This window comes from Melopsittacus undulatus, chromosome 9, assembly GCF_012275295.1.
Source record: "Melopsittacus undulatus isolate bMelUnd1 chromosome 9, bMelUnd1.mat.Z, whole genome shotgun sequence".
Lineage (NCBI taxonomy): Eukaryota > Metazoa > Chordata > Aves > Psittaciformes > Psittaculidae > Melopsittacus > Melopsittacus undulatus.
The window spans coordinates 41,375,824-41,396,131 of record NC_047535.1 but is presented as its reverse complement, the minus strand read 5'-3'; the positions used below and the strand labels follow the sequence as shown (position 1 = coordinate 41,396,131).

Sequence of the window (20,308 nt, the reverse complement as noted above, 5' to 3'; positions counted from 1 at the left end):
ACTGACAACAGTTCAAACTAACAGAGAAAACTCACGACTGCACTTTGAATCATGCAGCTTTTCCAGAGCCAAGCTGCAATCCCAGCATGGCGAGGAGCAGGTTCCCTGCACTATGCAGCACCTCAGACAACGCTGACTTCACCCAAAAAGCAGTGATATATAATTTGGAGCCAGATTTCTCAGGTACTACAATAACACATCCCTAAAGAAGAGATCAGCAGATAAATAAGCAAGGATGTGAAAAGAGGCTTAAGGTAAATTCAAAGCCTCTGGTGAACAGCAACAGTCAGGCTTTAATTCTTTCTCTCCTAGGGCTCCAATCGGCATTAAAGAGTGAGGGTACCAATAGGAAACAGTGAGCACAAGGATACCTGAATTTCTGTAGGACATTCACCATCACTGGAGCAGATGAGAAAACTCAGGAAGCTGAAGTGTGAATTTTCACTAAAATCTACTAATCCAAGACAGTTTGCAAGTTTAAATGTGATTTATAAAAGATGCTGTTTACCCAGTTCATGGATCTGATTTCTATGTGAAACAGCAAAGCCATCACACTTGCTCTTAAAGAGCCAGCAAATCTTTGAGAATAAATGTTCTTTTTATTTAAAAAACCCCAAACAAAACCACCCAAAACCCATAAAAACCCCATAAAAAAACCCACCAACTTAAAATCCAGGAGGGTGCTGTGCCCAAGGGGCCCAAAAGAAAAGCCTGAAACTTAATGAATTTACAGTTCTTACTATTCCCTCAGTGCTCTGACATTAATCAGAGCTCAAACAAAAAGCCAAACCATAAATGCCTGATTTCTCCTGGGTAAACGGGTAGTTAAACCGCAGGGAATTGATTCTAATTCCAGCAGCAGGCAGGGGGAGAGCCCCCATCACATCACCAGCAGGGTTTTACCAAGGGGTACTCCTGAACCCTGCTGCACCCCGGTCCTGGGTGCGTGTTTCCAGCTGGTGCTAAGCCCAAGAATGTGGCTGGTACAGCCCCTGCCTCCCTCTTGGGATGCTCTGGGGCTCATTTTCCCCAGCAGCGTTCTCTGGAGGAAAAGTTCATTTCTTGTGGAGGTAACCTGCATTTTTTAATGATTATGATGAGTTTTATGCCTCCCGGGGGGGGGGGGGGGGGGCTTCCTTGCTCAACAGAAAAAGAAACTTTCCTGCATCAGTGCCAAGAACAGACACCCTGAATTGAGTGATCCTAATCTCCAGCCATCAGCAGCAGGGTGGGACCAGCTGATTCAGACTTTCTATGAGCCAATGACTTTGTGTACTAAAATAAGGCACTGTACCACCCAACTGTTCCTGCTGCTCACTGCTCTGCAAGAGCACAGGCTCAATAGCAGCTCCCGACTGGAAGCACTTCCCCAGCTGGCACAGTCCTCTTCCCACCAGCTCTCCCAGGTCCCTGTGTGCCCCTGTGACTTCACACTGTGAGGGTTTCTTAGGACACTTGCTCCACCATCGTGCATCAGGGAAAACACCAACTCTGAGTATGTGCGGTGCCATGGGAGGCAGAACCCAAGAACAAACCTGACCTGCAGACAACCTGGTCGATGGCAACTGGTCATTCACAAGGCCAATTTCTATGCATACAGTGGGTCCAGCTCTAGGGCCTCCAACACAAGAGGGACATGAAGCTGTTGGAGTGAGATCAGAAAATGGGCCTCCTGCTACAGCAGCTTGCTCCAAGCCGCTGTGTCTAACCTGGCCTTGAACACTGCCAGGGATGGAACATTCACAACTTCCTTGGGCAGTCCATGCCAGTGCCTCAGCATCCTCACAGTGAAGTGCTTATCCTTATATTCAATCTGAGTCTCCTGTTTAACACATTCCCCTTATGCTATCATCACAGTCCCTGATGAAAAGTTCCTCCCCAGCATCCTTGTAGGGCCCCTTTTACACAGTCTTCACATTTCAATGTCCACCAATATACGCATTTATATAGAACAAAAATTCCCCCTCCCCATGTATAGCACTGAAGAGGCAGCTTACCCTTTCCACTTGTCCTTCTTTGTGCTTCAGTTTGTACACTTTCAGCTTTGGCAGGAAAGTCTCCATGTAGTTCTTGTCTTCCATGCCTTGGAGCAGCACCCCATGGAATGCCAGCCTGCAGGTATTTGCATGGATATCTGTATCCAGCTTGGAACCGATCACAAGGCACAGTTTAGGACAAGTGACTGGTTTTTCAAACTCTAGCAAAGCCCACTGTTGGCTTGGGAGCTGGACTTCTCCTGCCTGGTCATTCTCTTTGTTCTCAGAAGAATTTGAGTCCTTGGACAAATACACCTCTTGATACAGATAATCTTTGTCAAAATCAAAAGTATTTTCTTTAACTTCTTCATTGAAGTCAGCAGGGGCCGGACTGAAAAACATCACTCGTCCCATAACGGTTTCATGGCCAACTGTGATATGGAATTTGGCCTTGGTCTGCAGAGCACCTCGAAAATACTGGATTTTCTTCAGGGAAATGATTGCAGCATGGATGGTGTGAAGTGACTCTGGGGTGCAGATCAGGCCTCGTTCGAGCAGCTTGGGATCAAACTGGGTTACGCAGATGCCCACTCTGTCACCCTGCATAGCGTAAGTCACAGGAGTGTGGAACATCTGCATGGACTTGACTTTCTTTGTCACCTGTTGAGAGAGCAAGAAAGAGAAGTCATTAATCATCATCTCACTCTATGACACTCCTTATATTTAAAAATCAACAACTCAAAGCTTTCTTCTAAATTTTCATAAATTCGGGGCTAACATCACTGTCACTAACATGCAGTCCCATCTCTTTGGATTATTATGAAGGGAAAGATACTGCTTTAGCCTACTGCAGATCAGCCCTTCATACCTGTCCAGTACCTTGCAGACAATTTAATCAGCCCATCTGTATTTGTCCTGAACGCAAACAGCTCTTCCCCTTATATTAATGGTATTTATTCTTCTGAAGTTCCCATAGACAGGGCAGGGGAGAGAAGGAGGAAATGAGAACATCACATTCAAGCCCGTTTCTTTTTTTTCCTACACGTTCTCAGTACCAGAATCGCTTGTAAAAGCAGTATGGAGTACAGAATGGGGAAGGCGAGGGGAGGGGTTATGGATTAGATCATGCAAGAACTGAACTGGAATTGCATCTCCTTCAAAAGGTCAGACATGGAACCAGAAGAAAAGTGAATCAGTGAGTTGATCTGTATCCACTGGATCAAGTAACAAGAGATAGGGTAGCTTTAAATCACCAGCTTCCTGTTTGCTGCACAGCCCATGAGCACCAGTACAGTATTTCATTCCCTTTCACTCCGACCCCAGCTCACAGAGACATTTGCCCATGGTTCAAATACTCCAAATGCAGAGTTTTCTTCAAGAGACTCAAAATTCATCTTTGTTTTGTCTGGGCTTTCAAATACAAACCTGGAAGCACTGAACGGGATACAACTGGCCCTCAGCTTTAGCTTTGTTTCTCTTCTGCATACCTCCTTTTCCCCATGTGTCCCCATGAGTTACACCACAGCTCTAAACTTCCATGTATTTTCTTTATCTTCAGAGCAATACAAATTTGGGCTGGACCACCAAGTCCACAAACTATCAACAGAATGACCTTACTCACTTCAGAGCACTCTGCCCTGAGTAACAGGAATTCATAACTGAGAACAGCTACAAGCAACACCTTTGCCATCTTTGCATTTATCTCGAGCACCCAATTCTTGTCCTCAAAGTCCACTCTACAAAGCAACTTCCATCTCATCTTGTTCATGAAAACAGGGCAAGGCCTATTTTGGCAATTCAATAGACATTTTACCTTTCTTTGGGGGAATCAGGCACTTAAAAACAGAAAGAAACTGAACAATATCAAGTGTAACTTTAATAAGAGACATCAATGCATGCAAACAATGGAGGTAAACATGGAAAACCAGTATAAAACTCATTACAAACTTCACTAAAAATCATTCACATTTTGTTTCCTCAAAACAGCACAAGGGAATTGATGATATCTGATCATATCAATCAAGAGCCATGTGTTGAAATCTTACATCATTTGCAAAGGGATTTGCTTCACTGGTTAAATTTTATGTGTATAATCACATTAATGTTCCTCAAGCATTAGGTAAAGGTCTATCAAAAGGGTGAGAAAGAAGAAGTTCATGTTTTTTCAAATGCTGATTAAAAAAAATGCAAACCAGAAATCAAAAGCACCCAACCAGCTCAGCCCTTGAGATAAACAAGTGTGTTCAATATAAGACAAGAACCCGGTTTTGGAAGACCAAAGGACAAGCCCACTAAGATTTTCAAAGCAGTTAAGCACAGACTAATAGAAAACAGGATACAGAAAAAGTCCACTAATGACTTTTTCCCTGATATATCAGAGCTTCTTTTCCTTTATTTATCCCACTTCCATTAAGTTATCAACCATCTGCCATTGCTCAAAGCTTCTTTAGATAAGAAACCTAGTCATCCTGCTGGCTCCCAATGCTGTGAGTGCATCTTTCCGATAGGAAAGATGCATCAGCCCTACTTCCCTGTACCACTGACAAGGAACTCCAAGTTACAATAATTAGTCTCAATAACCTAGTAGAGAAAATGCTGATTATAAACACAGCATTTGTCAAAGGAGGATTACATATCTATTACAAAAAGAGACTCCAATGCAAATGGAGAGGACCACAACCAGTTTAAAACCAAGATCACATCTCAGAGCCTGGATGCTAAGAGCAGCACCTTTAAACTTACACCCAGGAACAATGAGGAACTGATGAATGAAAAAAGCACCATTTCAGCCCTGAAATTTAGAAACATACCAAGAGCAAACCTGCCTCAACCAGCACACAAACAGGAATTAAAAATGACTTAAAAAACCCCAAAACAAAGCCTTGAGAGGCATAAACTGACCACACAAGGAAGCAAAGTGCCAAAGACAAGAAACCCCACCTTATTTCACCCAGCAGAAGTGCCTCTTTACAGCTGAAGGGGAAGAGCAAAGGCCCAACTGCACAACTAGAACACATCCCATATCCACTGCTTTTGCAAGGACTCCCTTCCTCCCGATTGCTCTGCTACAAACCCAAAATAAGAATGGGGCATCTCATCTTCCAGCTTCCAGCATCACCTCTTGGTGGTCAGAGAATACCAAGCTACACTGCCAAAAAAACACTGCCCACTTGTCTGACAGGTACCACAATTTTCAGTCTTCACTCAACCCCTGTCTAAGCACATTCACTGAAACAAGCAAAGCTCCAATTCAGACCTAAGACAGCTCTTACACATAAGTGCATCTGTCCGGAAATTCACTTCTAACCATGAAGAATGACAAATTCTTTGCTTTTAACTCACATCAATCCCCCCATCCAACCTGCACCTCACCGTTTCCACATGAGAATGCTCTGTGAGATGCTACCTAAACCCTGCTAACATCACAACTCTTCCTGTCTACTGTCTGACACAGAAGGCCATTGGGCTGGTCACGCTTGACTTGCCCTTGCAGTATTACATGCTCTTAAGATGCTTTTCAGTCTCCACTCCTTACATCTCCTCCTCTACCTAGGACTCACAAGGAGAACACCAAGGGCACCAAGCCCCATTGTGCCTTTGTCTTCTGTCTGCATTACCTCTTCCACGTTTGGGTGACTATTCACATAAGGGAAGACCACATCCTCTTTTAGCCCTCTGGCCAAAAGAGCCCGAGGTGCGTAAGGAAGAGATCTCCATACTCCGAGGATGTGTGGAAGGAAGCAGAAGCCAGATACCTACTATGCATCCTTTCATCTCCAAATGACTAAAATCTCTCTTGGTTTGTAATAAGAAAAAAAGGAATCTTAAGACACAATAACCTTAAACTGAGTGGTGCTGCTCGTGCCACCTATCACTACAGATGACAAAGCACACCTTTTAAAAGCAGAATGTAATGCCAGTGAGTTTAGCCAGCAAGTATCTAGGCAGCAAATGTCAGACCCATAATAAAACTATGACACAGAATAAGCTTCACATTTACATTCCAATTAAAATTTCTGCAACTTATCAAAAACTATTTCAATAAACCATTTTTCAAAGGAAACCAAAAGAAAAAAAAAATCCCCAAAGAAGTCAAAGCCAAGGCAGATGAGAGGTTACAGAAAGGCTGTCTGGAATATTCTGCTTCCAAAAGAATTGAATTCTTTTTTTCTCCCCCCCCCCCCAATAGATTTAGGTTTAGAACAATAATAATACTTTTATCTGAAGACTTCAAAGTCACATACAGAAGAATGTATCACAGTAAACACAGGGTTGAAGGTTTTATAGAAGAACTTCTACTGGGGTTTTTTTTCTTCTTCTTTAAGAGAAATTTGTTTACTACCAGCCTTTGAAAAGCAAGAAAGGGAGGAAACTATAGGGCAAGGAAGTAAAACTTTCACGTATTAAGGAACATTTGGAGCTTTGTGAGAAGGCTGGTTTGGGTAGAATGTGCGACATGTAGCCCACTGCGAGTAATAGTATATCTCAAATAAAAATCAGCCCATGAATATACATAATCCAAAAGGTAATTCTCCCAATCTCTGAAATGTAATGGAGCCACTCTAGATCACTGAGGCATGAATATTTACCGTATTCAGGCTTTACTGCTCTCGATCTGGGTTCAATTTTGCAAATTAAACTGAAGGCTCTGTGGATAGAGAGATTAAAGAAGAGCATCCCAAAGCCTGCCTGCTTCCTTGGTGTGGCAGCAGTGATCTGGTTACCCTTCTGTTAGGTTATTTCTTTTTACTTAATGCAGTAGGTCAAAAGCAATCGAGAGTGGAAAGAGGAGGTCATTACTGGGTCACAACCTTGGAGTTAAAGGCTCGCGAAGGAAAACAAACAGAAAGTGAACATAAAACTGCATTTAAAAATAAAACCTGTAATGAAAAAAGGAATTTTTCCAGCTCTTTTCACTTCTATTTTGACAGGTCAAGAGGAAAAGCAGGACCGGAGTTCTTCTTGCTCATGAACAGAACTTGCGTGTCCCTTCTTGAAAATAAGCCCATTAACAGAAACCGTGATTTATACAAAAATGAAATAAAGGTGATGAATAATTCCCAAGAGATCCGTCAGGCCTCATTCGCAGTGGCAAATGTTAACGTTCACCCTGATGATTTGTACATTTTCTAGGAATACTTGGAATATGAATACAGCATCACCAATGCAACGCAGCAGACGCAAGTACACCCATCACTACGAATCAAATGACACGGTACCACTCCTAGCAAATTCCTTGTACTAATTACAACCAAAGCAAAGGCTACCTCTGCTGAGAGGAGACAAAAGGAGCTCATTACTATCAGCCAACTTGTAGTTTATGAAATGAAAAACAATTGGGGTATAAAATCTTTGCAGCTTTTCCTTGATGTAGGATTTTTTTCATGGCAAATAAAGAGTTTAACTGGAGCAATTCCTAAGCCAAGTCAGTAACAGAGATTAAGATTAGATGAGTAAATTTATATCCTCTGCATTGTATGCTGTTTTCAAAATCTAAGCAGTTAAGTCTAGAGTAAAAACAAATGGATTTATCCCTATCACCTTGGCAAATGATACAAAGCTATTAAAGGAGCAGAGAAGCAGGGTGCAAAGTTTGATATAGCAAAACCAAATTCTATTGCACGGATACATGGTATAAAACAAACATCAGGGTTACAATAATGATTCTAATTAGTCCATTCATAGGCAGCTGGGGGAAGAAAGACGGGGGGAGAACAGAGAAACAGAGGGGAAAAACTGGGGAATGACTGAAGAGACTCCTAAAATTGAAAATAAAGCCGAAGTGCAGTGTTCAGCAGTCAGCAAAACCAGCATTCACCATACTGAGATGCCATGTGATACCTCATGAAAGAAGAAATTCACACTTACTTAGCCCTGAGCTCCATCCTGGTACCAAAGGGTTACTGCGCTCTGAACCCTTCACCAAGGGCCTTACTGAACATCTAATATTTTTCTTTCTGCTTTCTTAAAGGCCCCAGATGTGTTCTTGCAGATCAAAAGAGACCAACTTATAAAGTTAAACGAAATCATGGGCTTTTGTTCCAAGGCATCATTGCTGAACTAATTATTCCTGGATGTTGTTTAATGAAATAGCAGTGCCATATATTAGACCAGTTAACAGGATGAGTTGTGTGAGTTATAGGAAAGGTCTGATCCGGGATTATAAATTTCAGGTTTTCTTCAAAGGAGATGAAACAAACTGCTCAACTCCCCAGTCCTTTCTGTCACTGGAAGACTGAAATAAAGGAACCCAAAAATGTATGAAAGCTGAAATATCATTCTACATATTTACCCTTCCCTGAAGGATAGAGAACAAAAGATGGGGGAGTTCAAAATACTCCCAAGGTTCTTTGAGATGGGGAAATGAAGATCCAAGTTATCCTGCCTATTCCCTGAATGCCACACAGCACAAGTGAAAACAAACATTTATCAAGCCTTAGGAGAAGCTTCATTTTAGATGTGCACACAGAAGATAGGGCCCCCATCTTAAACAACCCAATGCAAATAGTTACCACAGCCATTATTAAGCATTTTTATTATCGGGAAAAAAGGGGATGGGGGGGTGTGAGCAAAGTACTTTTCCAACATCAAATTATTAGTGGAATTGGATCTTTTATGTTAGTCTGCAGCCCTCAAAACTGCACCAGTGGTTAAATGCCTATTTAACTATAGTTTTACCTTACTGAGAGAAACAAAAGACTCTCAAGATCCCTAAGGACATATCAGAGTCGACTTTTCTGAATCTCTGGCTCTCATATATTCAGACAATAAACACTTCTCTTCCCTACTGATAGTCTCTTCTGTGTTTGTGTTTTACAGCCTGACACCGGCCAACCCAACACTTGACACCTAATTAACAGACCTGGGAGCTCAAGGTCCCTATATTGATCACACTAAATGGGATTAGTGGGAAATAAAAAGTTCAAAGGGTCTTGACCAAACCTGAGCAGAGCCCAGCTGTGACAGCTGCTATGAATTTGTGTACCCAGTGCCCCACGTCTGGATTAAGAGGGCTCCTGCACACAAGAGCTCGCGATAGCGGTGAGATCCCGACGGATCCCCTGACAATGTCAGGCTCTGTAGTGACTGACTGCTCCCTTGTTTGCATAGGTCTTTTTGATTAAGGCCTGAAAAGGGTCCATCACCTCTGGTACAACAAGCACTTGCAACAGATGTAGAGTTGCGACTTCTCTGCCTCCCAAGGATTTGTTAGCGTGCAGTGGAAGAGCTGTCCAATTTGAACACAACCTTGGTTTGGTTCTAAAAGAAAGAATTCCTGGCACAAGCTGCAAGCACACCTAGTGTATTCTGACACTGACAGCCAGGAGCTGTACAGAAATGACAGAACTCCATACTATTATCTTCTAAACACACTTTCTATTTGCCTAAACCTCTCAGCTGTCATCAGGTGAATAAATAATTCTTCCTTTTATACACACACACGCACTTTAGTGACAGTTCTGACATGATTTTCTAAACCTTTATCAAGATCCAAACAAATTACAGCTATCACCAACGTATGTCAGTATTGAGTACCCGTGCAAATTCATTTCTTATTTAAACCACGCTGCCTAATTTTCAGTATCAAATACCACAGATACCTGTAACAGAAACATGGGAAACCTCCTGGACCCCAGGAGGCAGCAAGCCCATCATGCAGATGGTGCACGTGTTGCTGAAGCACAGCGACTGCTCAACAGGATTCTGCTGGTTAATGGGATAGTTACCAAAATAATCAGAATAAACTATGAACAAAGTGTTATTTCCCTTTTGTTGGTGCTTTTATTTATTGATTTGGTTCAGGATTCACTCATCTTTAAAAAGAAAACTGAGGCAGATTGGCTCTGGGAGTTTATGTATCAGTGATAAGGAAACAGTCATCAGTCAGGAGGGAAAGATGGAAACCGGCTGTCAATTTAGAAATCATTTTAATCTATTATGGGCCTTTTAAAAGGAAGCTAAATGTGGTCCATGAAGGGACCTTGAAAATAGGCTGACTGAGGCTGCAATGTGCACAGGTAACAGAGGAGCCAGCACCAGAGCTGTCACACACGGATACCTGACAGGAGATCACGAATGATGGACACTTGGTCAATGTGAGGAACCTGCAGCTTACAGAAGAGTGGATCATTAATGCTGGCACATAAAGGTATTCCACATAGCAAAGAAAAACCTTTAAATGCTTTAGACAGTATTGCAACACTGCAAAAGCAGATTTTGCCTCATTTAGTTTCAGGGGTTTTTTTTTCCTCTTCTATTTATGTGTATCTATGATCTCTTCTTTTGAGACACTAACACAGGATGCCCAGAGGAACTGTGGCTGCCCCATCCCTGGCAGTGTTCAAGGCCAGACTGGACGCAGGGGCTTGGAGCAGCTGCTCCAGTGGAAGGGGTCCCTGCCTGTGGCAGGGGTTGGAGCTGGAGGAGCTTTAAGGTTCCTTCAACCCAAACCAGTCTGGGATTCTGTGACTTATTTCCTTGCAGACTCTTTCCCTTCCTATCCTTCAGGTGTCACGGCTGCTGTGTGCCCAAGTCACATATGCTGAGGCAACCTTCATTGAGATGGCCAATAACATTTCAAAGCATCACATTCAGGCTTTAAAATTAACATTCCACTACTGAAGACTCCACATGTCTCCTGTCTGCAGTCAGGGCTGGGACACAGCAACTGTCACTTCCTCACTGTCTTAAAAGCTAAGATCTTTTCTTTCTATATTCAAGCTGAAATTCATGTTGTCATCCAAAGTGTGCAGGCCACAGGTTCTTTGAGATGACTGGATCCAGCCCACATAAGCTCACCTAACCTATCCAGCATGCAAACAGTTTTCCTTATTCACCATATTATTTAGGATTTTTGTTTTTAACCAATGTAGCTTTAAAAGTCCCATCAGTTTTCATAAGGATTTCTTCATGACCAGGTCTCCTCAATTTGCAGATTTTCACTGTAGCCACTCACTCTCAGCGCTCCCATTCCCCATAGATACTGAGGGACTGTGTACTTCCTCAATAGCACAGTACAGCATCATGACTCTCTCGATACATTATAGATGTTGCATGCACAGTCTCAATTTAAACTGATTCAGAAATGCCCAGTAAATATACAGTAAATACAGAAGATAACTCATAACAGTGAGACTGCAAGGTTCGGTTATCTGCAGTGTTAGACTGGCCCAAGATGGAACTGGGGATGCTCTCTCCAGCCCTGGTTTTCAGGAGGTTTTTGGCACAGTTAAATGGCTCCAAAACTAAACTTGATTTTATTGGAAGTGCCTGGTTACCTTTAACTACAATGAAAATACTGAATTAGTAAAGAACTGATCAGATCATTCAAAAGAAAAATGCCAATGTTGTAACGTTAACAACTCTCACCGCTACCACCAATGGCCATTAGAGGAAACCAAGGCAGCAAGCTGATACAACTGGCTTTAGTTTTATCACTGTCTTTCCATAGGAGGAGTGGAGGAAAGATAATTTAAACACCGATAAGGCCGAAGATAAACAGAAAAATAAGGAAAGCTTTTAACTTGGCCAGTAAGCCAAGTTTCCAAAGTCACTACAAGGAGATGCTTGCTCTGAATGAGAGACATGGCTTCAAGAATCAGTATCACAAAAATAGGGGAGGCAATGAATACATGCAGTACTTCAGCATATATTTACCCACCACTTACTCCATATTTACGTTCAATGATCCTTCAGAAGATTACATTTAGAGGATAAGGTTTTTAAAATTAAGTTAGTCGCTTAACATGGCTGCTTTTGTGCCTTTACTAAAAGGCAACACTGCACCACTGGAATATTCTCCATCCAGACAGCATCACCAAGTCTCGCATCCCCTCTGGATATAGCATTTTGTAACTATGACACTTTATTATCCTTTTTCGTGCAAAAGGAAGGTACCACTTACTGCCCTTGGGTTTTTCATTTTATTAAAGTGGGATAAGTTGCCCACGGCTTGGAAAACATCCCACCCCTTGGCTTTTCTGAAGGTATTATTTAAAAGCCCAAAAGCACGTTAATACTTAACAAAAGCAGAGAGTTAGCCTGTAAGAATATCAAGTCAGACATGCTATCTAAGGCAAAGGCTTATTTTACTGCTGCAGAAGGAGAACATGAAACCCCAGTGCCTCACCAGCACCACAGTAATGAAGAGGAGGTTGTAACAGATTCCAACCTAACCCTCACCAGTGGATTCCAATTACTGTGCTCGTGGGAGAAGTGAAATTATTGACAAAATATAACACCATTTTTTCTGATAAAAGTGCTGAACAATGCTGCAGGAAACCAGCCATGGATAGAAATCTGCAGAGAAAATCAGGTTCCCATTCAAACTTCACTCTTTTTGCCTTGTGAGATGCCCCAGCACAGGAAGGGGTGAGCTCTCGGCTCTGCACAGAGACCAGGGAATAAATGAGGGATGCAAGTAAATAGCTTTGCTGTTATAAAATTCAGAAGAACCATTATTAAACTGAGTGGGCTTTGTGGTTTCACGTACATTCAGCATAAGTCATTTTTCTACAAGCCTTTGGCTCCATCTGCTGACTTTTAATATTAAAAATAATTGATGAGGCTGAAAACGTTCCCACTTTTGGACCACTGAAGTGCTCTACATTTCTGCAGGCTTCATTCCAAAGGTATAACTAAATACCCCAGGTTCGTGGGATAGTGATTTTGTCAGTTATCTTGAAGCACCAAACACACCAGCTCCAAGGAGAAGGTACCTGAGCAAGCCTGGGATGTGTAAGGGGTAAAAAAGTACTACAGGGGCTTGCTAGAATCAGATTTAAGCAACAGGTTACATCGGGATGTTTGTGTTGTGGAATCACCCACTCATTAAAGCCCAAATCTGAGAAGAGAGATTCTGAGCAGACTAATAAAAGGACTGAAGCTCTATAACCCAACCTTGTGAGAGCTGGCTGGAGACATCAACACCTGCCTGGGCTGGTGTCAGCTTCTCCCATTCTCACCGCGCTGTCTGGCTCCACAGAAACTAAAGCTTGTTGCATTTATGAACAAAACCATCATTAAGAATATTACTCTGGGGGTTCAAAAGCCCAAATATTTGCCTGTTCCAGTCCTGATTTATTTCTCATTATTGCAAAATTCTGATCATTATCAGAGCACTACAAACTGGATGGAATTTCCACACAAAAAATTGTGCATGAGAAACACAGCTAACAGGACCTTTAAATATAGCAGAGGAAAGTGTTATCCCCCAAAAGTTATAAAATGGCTAGTAAAGGACTGAACAACTAAATCCATCATTAAATAAAACCATCGATAAATACTGAGCTCTTGTTGCTGCAAATCACTCGAGTGGTAACTGGGATAATCAAGACATCTGACAATCCAGTTTTCTCTCTGACTTTCAGTACCTGCACTAGAAGAAACCCTAACAATTCCCCCCCAAAAAACCCCAACACATTCAGCTTTCCTGTGCCATTCTCTGCACACTCTGAAAAGTACTTTCCTCTTATATTCAGTGCAGCAGATACAGCCTCTCAAACCAAATCCCACTGCTTACAAGTGCTGTGTATGGGGAAGAGTATTATTTTAACATGCCATTCATAGCTTGTGCACCAACGGCCCCAGAGTCTTCATAAGGGACTTACAAACAGGTAAAAAGCAATGGATGGAATACATCACTTTTGTAAGGGAATTTACACACAGAAATATTAACTGTGTGAAAGTTAAGATTAAACAGAATCTGAACCAGACTCTAAAGCTCACTATTTATTACAATGGTGGGGGGGAAAAGCTCATCTTCATAGCTTTGTGGGGCAACAAAAAAAACCCCAAACCATCAAAACCCCTTCTGAAAACACAAAAAACCCTCTTCAATACATAGACTCCAGAAAGCATCTTTTAAAACCATTAAATGTTTGTAATGTCTCATTTAGAGCTGAGACTGAAGCTAAAGCATCCATTACAAAAGCCATTATTTTCAAAGACTGAAAGCAAAACACAGGAATTCAAGTTCTGAACAAGTTTCCCAAGAATTTTTAACAACATCAGGAAGATAAAAGCCTCATTTCTACAGGGTCATGCTCAGATACAGGTACAGATCCCACAGATTCAAAGCTACCTTTATGAAAGGTTCACCTTGGGGAAAATTATCCCCACACAATTAGAGATTCCAATAGAGACATTAAGGAAAACCTGAAAAGACAAACACATTTAAACATAAATCTAACCTGCTGCAAATGTTGTGTTCCATAAGCTGGCTATTGCAAACCCCCAGCATGTGCATTATAAAGCACTGCGCATAATTACAACAACTTTAATCACATCAGTGTATTCTGTCAAAGTCTATTTAAATCCTAACTCAGTAGAAAGCCCTGGCTGGTGTCAGGGCAGGTATGTAACACTGACCAAATGAAAGGTAGGATTAAAACTTCACTTCTGAGCTGGTCAGAAGAGACCTTTGTCCATCCGGGACAACAGCATCACACAAAACAGAGTAGTGAAACAGCATGCCATGTGTTACACTCACTGTGCCAAAAAGCCTCAACATTAGGGATTCAAAATAACATTAACTCAGCCCACTACACATTGTGGCTATCCGACGGTATGTTTTTACAACTGTTTGTAATGTACATGTCAGATGGCCTAAGTCTTTGTGACTCACACCATAACCACAAAGCTTTGCCTAAACGTTAGCTGCTCTTTCTCCCCCACCCCAGGCAAGTCTGATGTGAAAGCTTCTTTGCCCATCTCTCCCCATATATGAATACTCAAAACATCTTGCTAGTATTAACTCCATGCAACCCCCATAGACAACGATTAGAATCACTCTTATTTGAGGAAAAAAAAAACAACCCAACCAACAACAGAACCAAACCTAAATTTATCACGCTTTTGTTTTTCGAATAGCAATGAAAACAGGAAGCTTGGGTAAAAAGAGGTCCTCAAAGCTCCCAAATTAAGCAAAAAAGTGGTAGAACCTTCACCTTCACATTGTCATTGCTGGTTTTAATAGAAAATTAGCATCATTTTAGAACATATTTAGCTTCCTACCTAAAAATCCCTTTAAAAAAAAAAGAACAAAGAACATAATCCCAGTGTTCCTGGAAATCCACCAAGTCAGGTCAGCACAGAACTACTTTAAAGGGGCAGAACCTGCTGAAGCCACGATTGTATTACCTCAACATGCTCTTGGTTCCTCTGATTTCCTCTACTGCCTCATCTCCACAGTAAACCTGAACTTTGCAAACACTTTTCCACACTCCCCACCACAGACTTTTAGAGCAGCCTCTCCAGAAGTGGGCACTGAGCCTGTGATCACAGGAAAGGCAACCACCAGCATGCACACACCACACCCCAATGAAGTGCATTTAGAAGCAGCAGTTCAACAGCCTGAACTGATAGGACGGGAGAGCAGTGAAAGGGAAGATGAAACCAAAGCAAAGACACAAGGAAAGACTTAAAAACCCCTGAACTTTGTGCACTACAGAAACTGTTTGACTACAAATGTGCCTTGGGACTTCTGACAACCCCATCAGCACTCGCTGCAAGCAGGAAAAGCAGAGCCATCAGGATTTCGACCAACTCAGAGGTTTCCACCATTTTCCCACTACTTAGGGAACTGCATGCCTGAGAAATAGCAACAACAGGAAAGAAACACTGCAAATAGAAACATGTCATAGAAAAATCACTCTTTTCCAATCACCACCCAACTCTAATTCTCCTCTAAAAGCTGATACGAAATAGCCCATGGTGGATTTGGGGTTTTATTTTCACAAAGATTTGAATACTTTTTTTGCATTTAGAATCAACTGGTGTTTTGTGCTGACTCAAAGCCAAACTGGGCATTTTTCTTAGTTTTACTGGGCATTTATTTCAATCCTTTACTAAAAATACGTATTTTCAGGTTTCCCCTTACAACCCCCCTGTTCTGTGGTTTTGGCTTTTCGAGTCTTTGTGGTATACCTGCATATTCCTCACTCCCTGAACACTTCAAATTATTGCCAACTAATCTCCACAAGCAGGATCAATGTCTTCAGTGAGGCCAAGAAAATACCACATCAGTAACACCCATCGTTCAAGCTGAACTGATTTAGAATAGCAATTTCTTTTCTAAACCTCCATTGAACTTAATGCAGTCCTATGTACCAGGTGCCGCAGATGAGACATCCTCTTGTAGGGATGGTTAGCATGAGAGTCCATTAAAATTCATTATATAAATATTATATTAAGATAAAGCAACTACAACATACCTGAAACAAAGGAAAAGTGGTTAAATGAATACTGAGAAAGAGCAGAAAGATTTCAAGAGGTTCCAAACCCTCACACAAAACTGAAGTGACAAACTTCAGAACCACTTTCAGCACCTCCATCTCTTCTGACAAAGAAATAAAATGATGCCTATGGATGACAGCATCATTGCTTCCAATGGATTTGTCTGCTCTCGTCGCTGATTTCTGCCACCTGGATCAAACAAGGAGCAATGCATCTCTGCCCTTCTTTTGCACATCTATTACGCACTTTCTCTACAGAACAGAACTTAAAAGCAGGTTGTCTAGACCAAAGACAGCTCAATTGCTAAATTAATTTCCACAAAGGCCTGATAGATTTTAAGTCTACTATTTAAGCATTTAAAGATGTATTAGCTACAGGAGCCCTCTAAAAAGGCTATCTGACCTTTCCTTCTGATTTCTAAAGTGTGAAACGTTTATTCTTGATTATTTATTCATTAGAGGAAAAAGAGAAGCCCACTGCATTTAATGGTACACGCTTTCAAGCTCATCTTTACAAGCATGAAGAGCCTGGGAGTTTGGAGTTTTCATTTCTAACAGTTGCAAATGAAAATCTGTATCTTGGCATTCACATCATGTTCATCACATCACTATCTGGGCAGCTCACGTAATGATATTATTCCAGCTGATACCGTAAATATTGCCTCTCTCTAGTATTACTTTTTCTTTCATATCAAACCACTATTACAATACAGAGTGCTATGGGAATCCTCTCCTGAGGAGATGTAGCTTATGTTTAGCTTCCACAACACATGTGATTGTCACAGGTGTGGGATAACACAGGATGGAGCTACACAAACATGACACACTTGTAAAAAGCAAAGTCAATTCTCATACCACTTCCATAGCAATAACAAAGAATATCATAGATACTCCATAGGGTATATAATAAGATTATTACACATTACTTTTCTAACCTAGACTAACTCTGGATTCCCAGGTGCTTCCGCACTAATCCATTTTCATCTGTCTTTTGGTCAACTTTAGAAGCTTCAACAGCCTTGGTTAAATAATATTGTCCATATTCAGATCCTTTTTTTGCCAGTGCCCAGATCTGAGCAGAACATTATCATATACAGACCACAGCTGAGTTAATGCAGCCCTTGAATTGCTCTGCTGCCTAAAAGCCTGATCAAGTGAGGAACTGTACTGTCTATGGATGACCAAGGAAGAACGAAAAGTGACATTCCCTTCCTTCATTCTGGTTACTGATATGTTGCCAAAGCCTCCTGCACTTGAACGTCAATATTTAAAACATGATGGTTACTCGCTGCCCCAACTCAGCCTGCTCATACTAAAGTTACCTTCACAGCAGGAATGCAGTGTCAAAGCTGTGTTTACCATACAGGAGGCTACCTTTCCCTCTGCTATTCAAGCGTTCCACCAAGATTCCTGCTCAGATGGCATGTGTATGTGCATGTGGGGCTGGTTCCAACTGAATTGGATTCAGAACAATTCTACCTGATAAATTAGAAGAAATAAAAATGAAGTTAATGAGCTGGCAGCAGCAATGATGCTAAAGCAACCAAGTTCTGCAAACACAAACCAGGCACCCTTTGCATTGCAAAGTTATCATAAAGATTAACCAAAAAGACATTTGGATTAAAGTTTGTGATTGCTACAGCAATGTCCATTAACTTCTTTTCAAACTAACCTTAGACCCCCGCATACACAAACCCAGGAATCACAGAATGGCTTAATCAGGTCTTTGTCCTTTGCCTCATCAGATCCACTCCAGCTTCAGCCTATGGCAACAAGGTCAAAAATTCCATCCCAAGGTATCTCTGCACTTCCCAATATTGAAGACAAAATCATCTCCACGGCCATAGCATAACATTCACACTTCACAGTACCTCGGGCATTAACCATGGCCAAGCAGCATTGCAGAGAACCTCAGGTGTGCCACTGGCATCAAAGAAATACCACAGCCCTTTGGGTCTGCTGTGGAGAACATCCAGCAACACTGCACTTCCATGCAGAGCCTGAGTCCAAAACAATCATGTAAAGACGGCTTAAGTGCATAGAAGCAATGCAGGAATTACACGATTCTGCTCCTTTTCAGATCCACTGTATCAAGAAACAAGCACACTTTGATTCTCTCATCCATCAAAAGGCAACCTGCACCCCAATGCCTCTAGCCCATAGGGAGCAGAGGGTACATCCAGAGCTCCATGAAAAGCTGCAGATGCATTTTAGTATTTGAAGAGTTAAGTGGCCAGTACTGCCTAGGCCACTTTTCTGCCTACAGAGATCACATTAGACACACAAGCTCCAAAAATACAGTGTATGGTTTGGATTAGCACTGCTCAGGTTGGCTGCGCTCCCCTGGCCTCCCTCCCTCCTGCTCTGACCAAGCAGAAAACATTTAAAACCCCCATAATGTAGCTGCAGCTCCCTTTCTATTATGTATTATCCCCAGTCCTGAATAAAACAAACCTTAACATATCAAGTCCTTTATCTTGCTCCCTCCTTTTACATGATCCTTAAAATAAAAAATAGCAAGTGATATGACCTAAGCCACTGTACTTCAGTAATAGGGAGTGAAGGAACAGCAACATACTAATCTCTTCCTGAGAGTTTTTATTCCTGGAGCCTCTTTAAAGTCCAAAGTTAACCAGATTTTTATTCTTTTTAATACAAAATTAAACCAGATCCTGTTCTTTGGGGGTTTTATTTCTGAGAGCACAGTGTTGGCTTGTTTAGGTTTTTTTTTTTACAAGATATGAGCTAAAACAGGAATAAAGAAACAAACCAAAACAAACCCCAGCCCACACAGTAAAAAGCTACAACCCCATACATTGAAAATGATGGAACTGATCTTTAGAAAGAGCTCAGCATCTGCTGCTCTCATTCCCTCAAGAGACCAAGCCAAAAAAGATTTGAGCTGTTCTTACTGCCAGATCTAAATTTCATTCCAAGGGCACTGGATCAGGTCTTTAATCCTTTACTTAACCACAAAGAACTGTGCTGAGGAGTTTAGTTCTTCCAAAACAACTGATAACGTCCTGGATGCTGGAAGCAGAGTGCTTGCCTGTGTCAGCCAAATCCCGCGTGTTCTGCTTTTAAGTGCCACAGCAGATGGGAAACTCATTGGATTCTCACTGATGTTTTCTAGGAAAGGAGAAAAATCTCCAACACACACAAGCCCTGCTTGAGAAGTGGCAAAGAATTAAAGAAACAGTTTAATACTTGCACTGAATTAAACTGCATATACACCATGATGTGTATATGCTTCGTTTATTGATTTAGGATCTAAGATTCTTGTATTTGATCACATTTTAATACATATTACAAAGTGCCTTTTCACAGTTCTATCCGTTACATCTCACTGCTTCTCCCTCCCACCCAAACTCCTGAAGTGCCCTTTTTCACAGCATTTCAATGAACAGAAAACTCTCACCCATTGTGAGCCAGCAGATGAACCCCAGCATTTGGAGAACCTTTTATATCAGCATTGGAAAAATGACAGCTTAATAAGCCCAAAAAAAGAGTGCAAAACCCAGTCAAGATACCCTGACATTTGGAGGGGGTGTACTATGAGAGCCAAAGAACTCCAAATCCTAGTGGTAAGAGCTGATTTAAGATCCATGGAAGTCCACATAGAAGTGTCCCTGCCCACAGCAGGAGGGTTGGAACTAGACAATCTTAAGGTCCTTTCCAACCCGAACTATTCTATGAGTCTAAGTGTCTTTGTGATTCAGTTTAGCAGCATTTGATCCAATTCTGTTTTCTGAGACTTAGATGTTCTCTGATGAGACTTAACCATGCAACTGATTGCTGAGTGCTTAAATATGCTGACATTAGTTGTTACTACATGTATACACTCATCAAGGGTCTTGGGATAGGCTGAAGGACTCACATGGGCAAAAGAAGATCTCTGTTACAACTTTAATAGCTGTGGTGTTTTAAGGAAATAACCTTGCAAGTACTGTTTGGGTTATTTATCAGACACTGGAGGATCTTTTTGTTGGATGAGCCATAAAAAGTACAGAATGCCTGCCAAAAAACAGACCAAGGTTATCTAGCCAACAAAGAAGCTTTAAAAACAGAAATCTCGTATCATGGAGGTGTATGAAGCCA

The 20,308-nt window shown here is 41.6% G+C and overlaps 1 protein-coding gene across 3 annotated transcripts in view; it reads right to left on the bottom strand.

The window, feature by feature from the left end:
• Positions 1-20,308, bottom strand: part of EEFSEC (eukaryotic elongation factor, selenocysteine-tRNA specific) — a 107,987-nt gene that overhangs the window by 43,246 nt on the left and 44,433 nt on the right. For all 3 annotated transcript variants that reach the window (XM_034066517.1, XM_005142229.3, XM_031042961.2), the window contains exon 5: positions 1,998-2,636. In XM_034066517.1, coding sequence (XP_033922408.1) covers positions 1,998-2,636 — 639 coding nt within the window. The remainder of the gene's footprint in view (positions 1-1,997; positions 2,637-20,308) is intronic.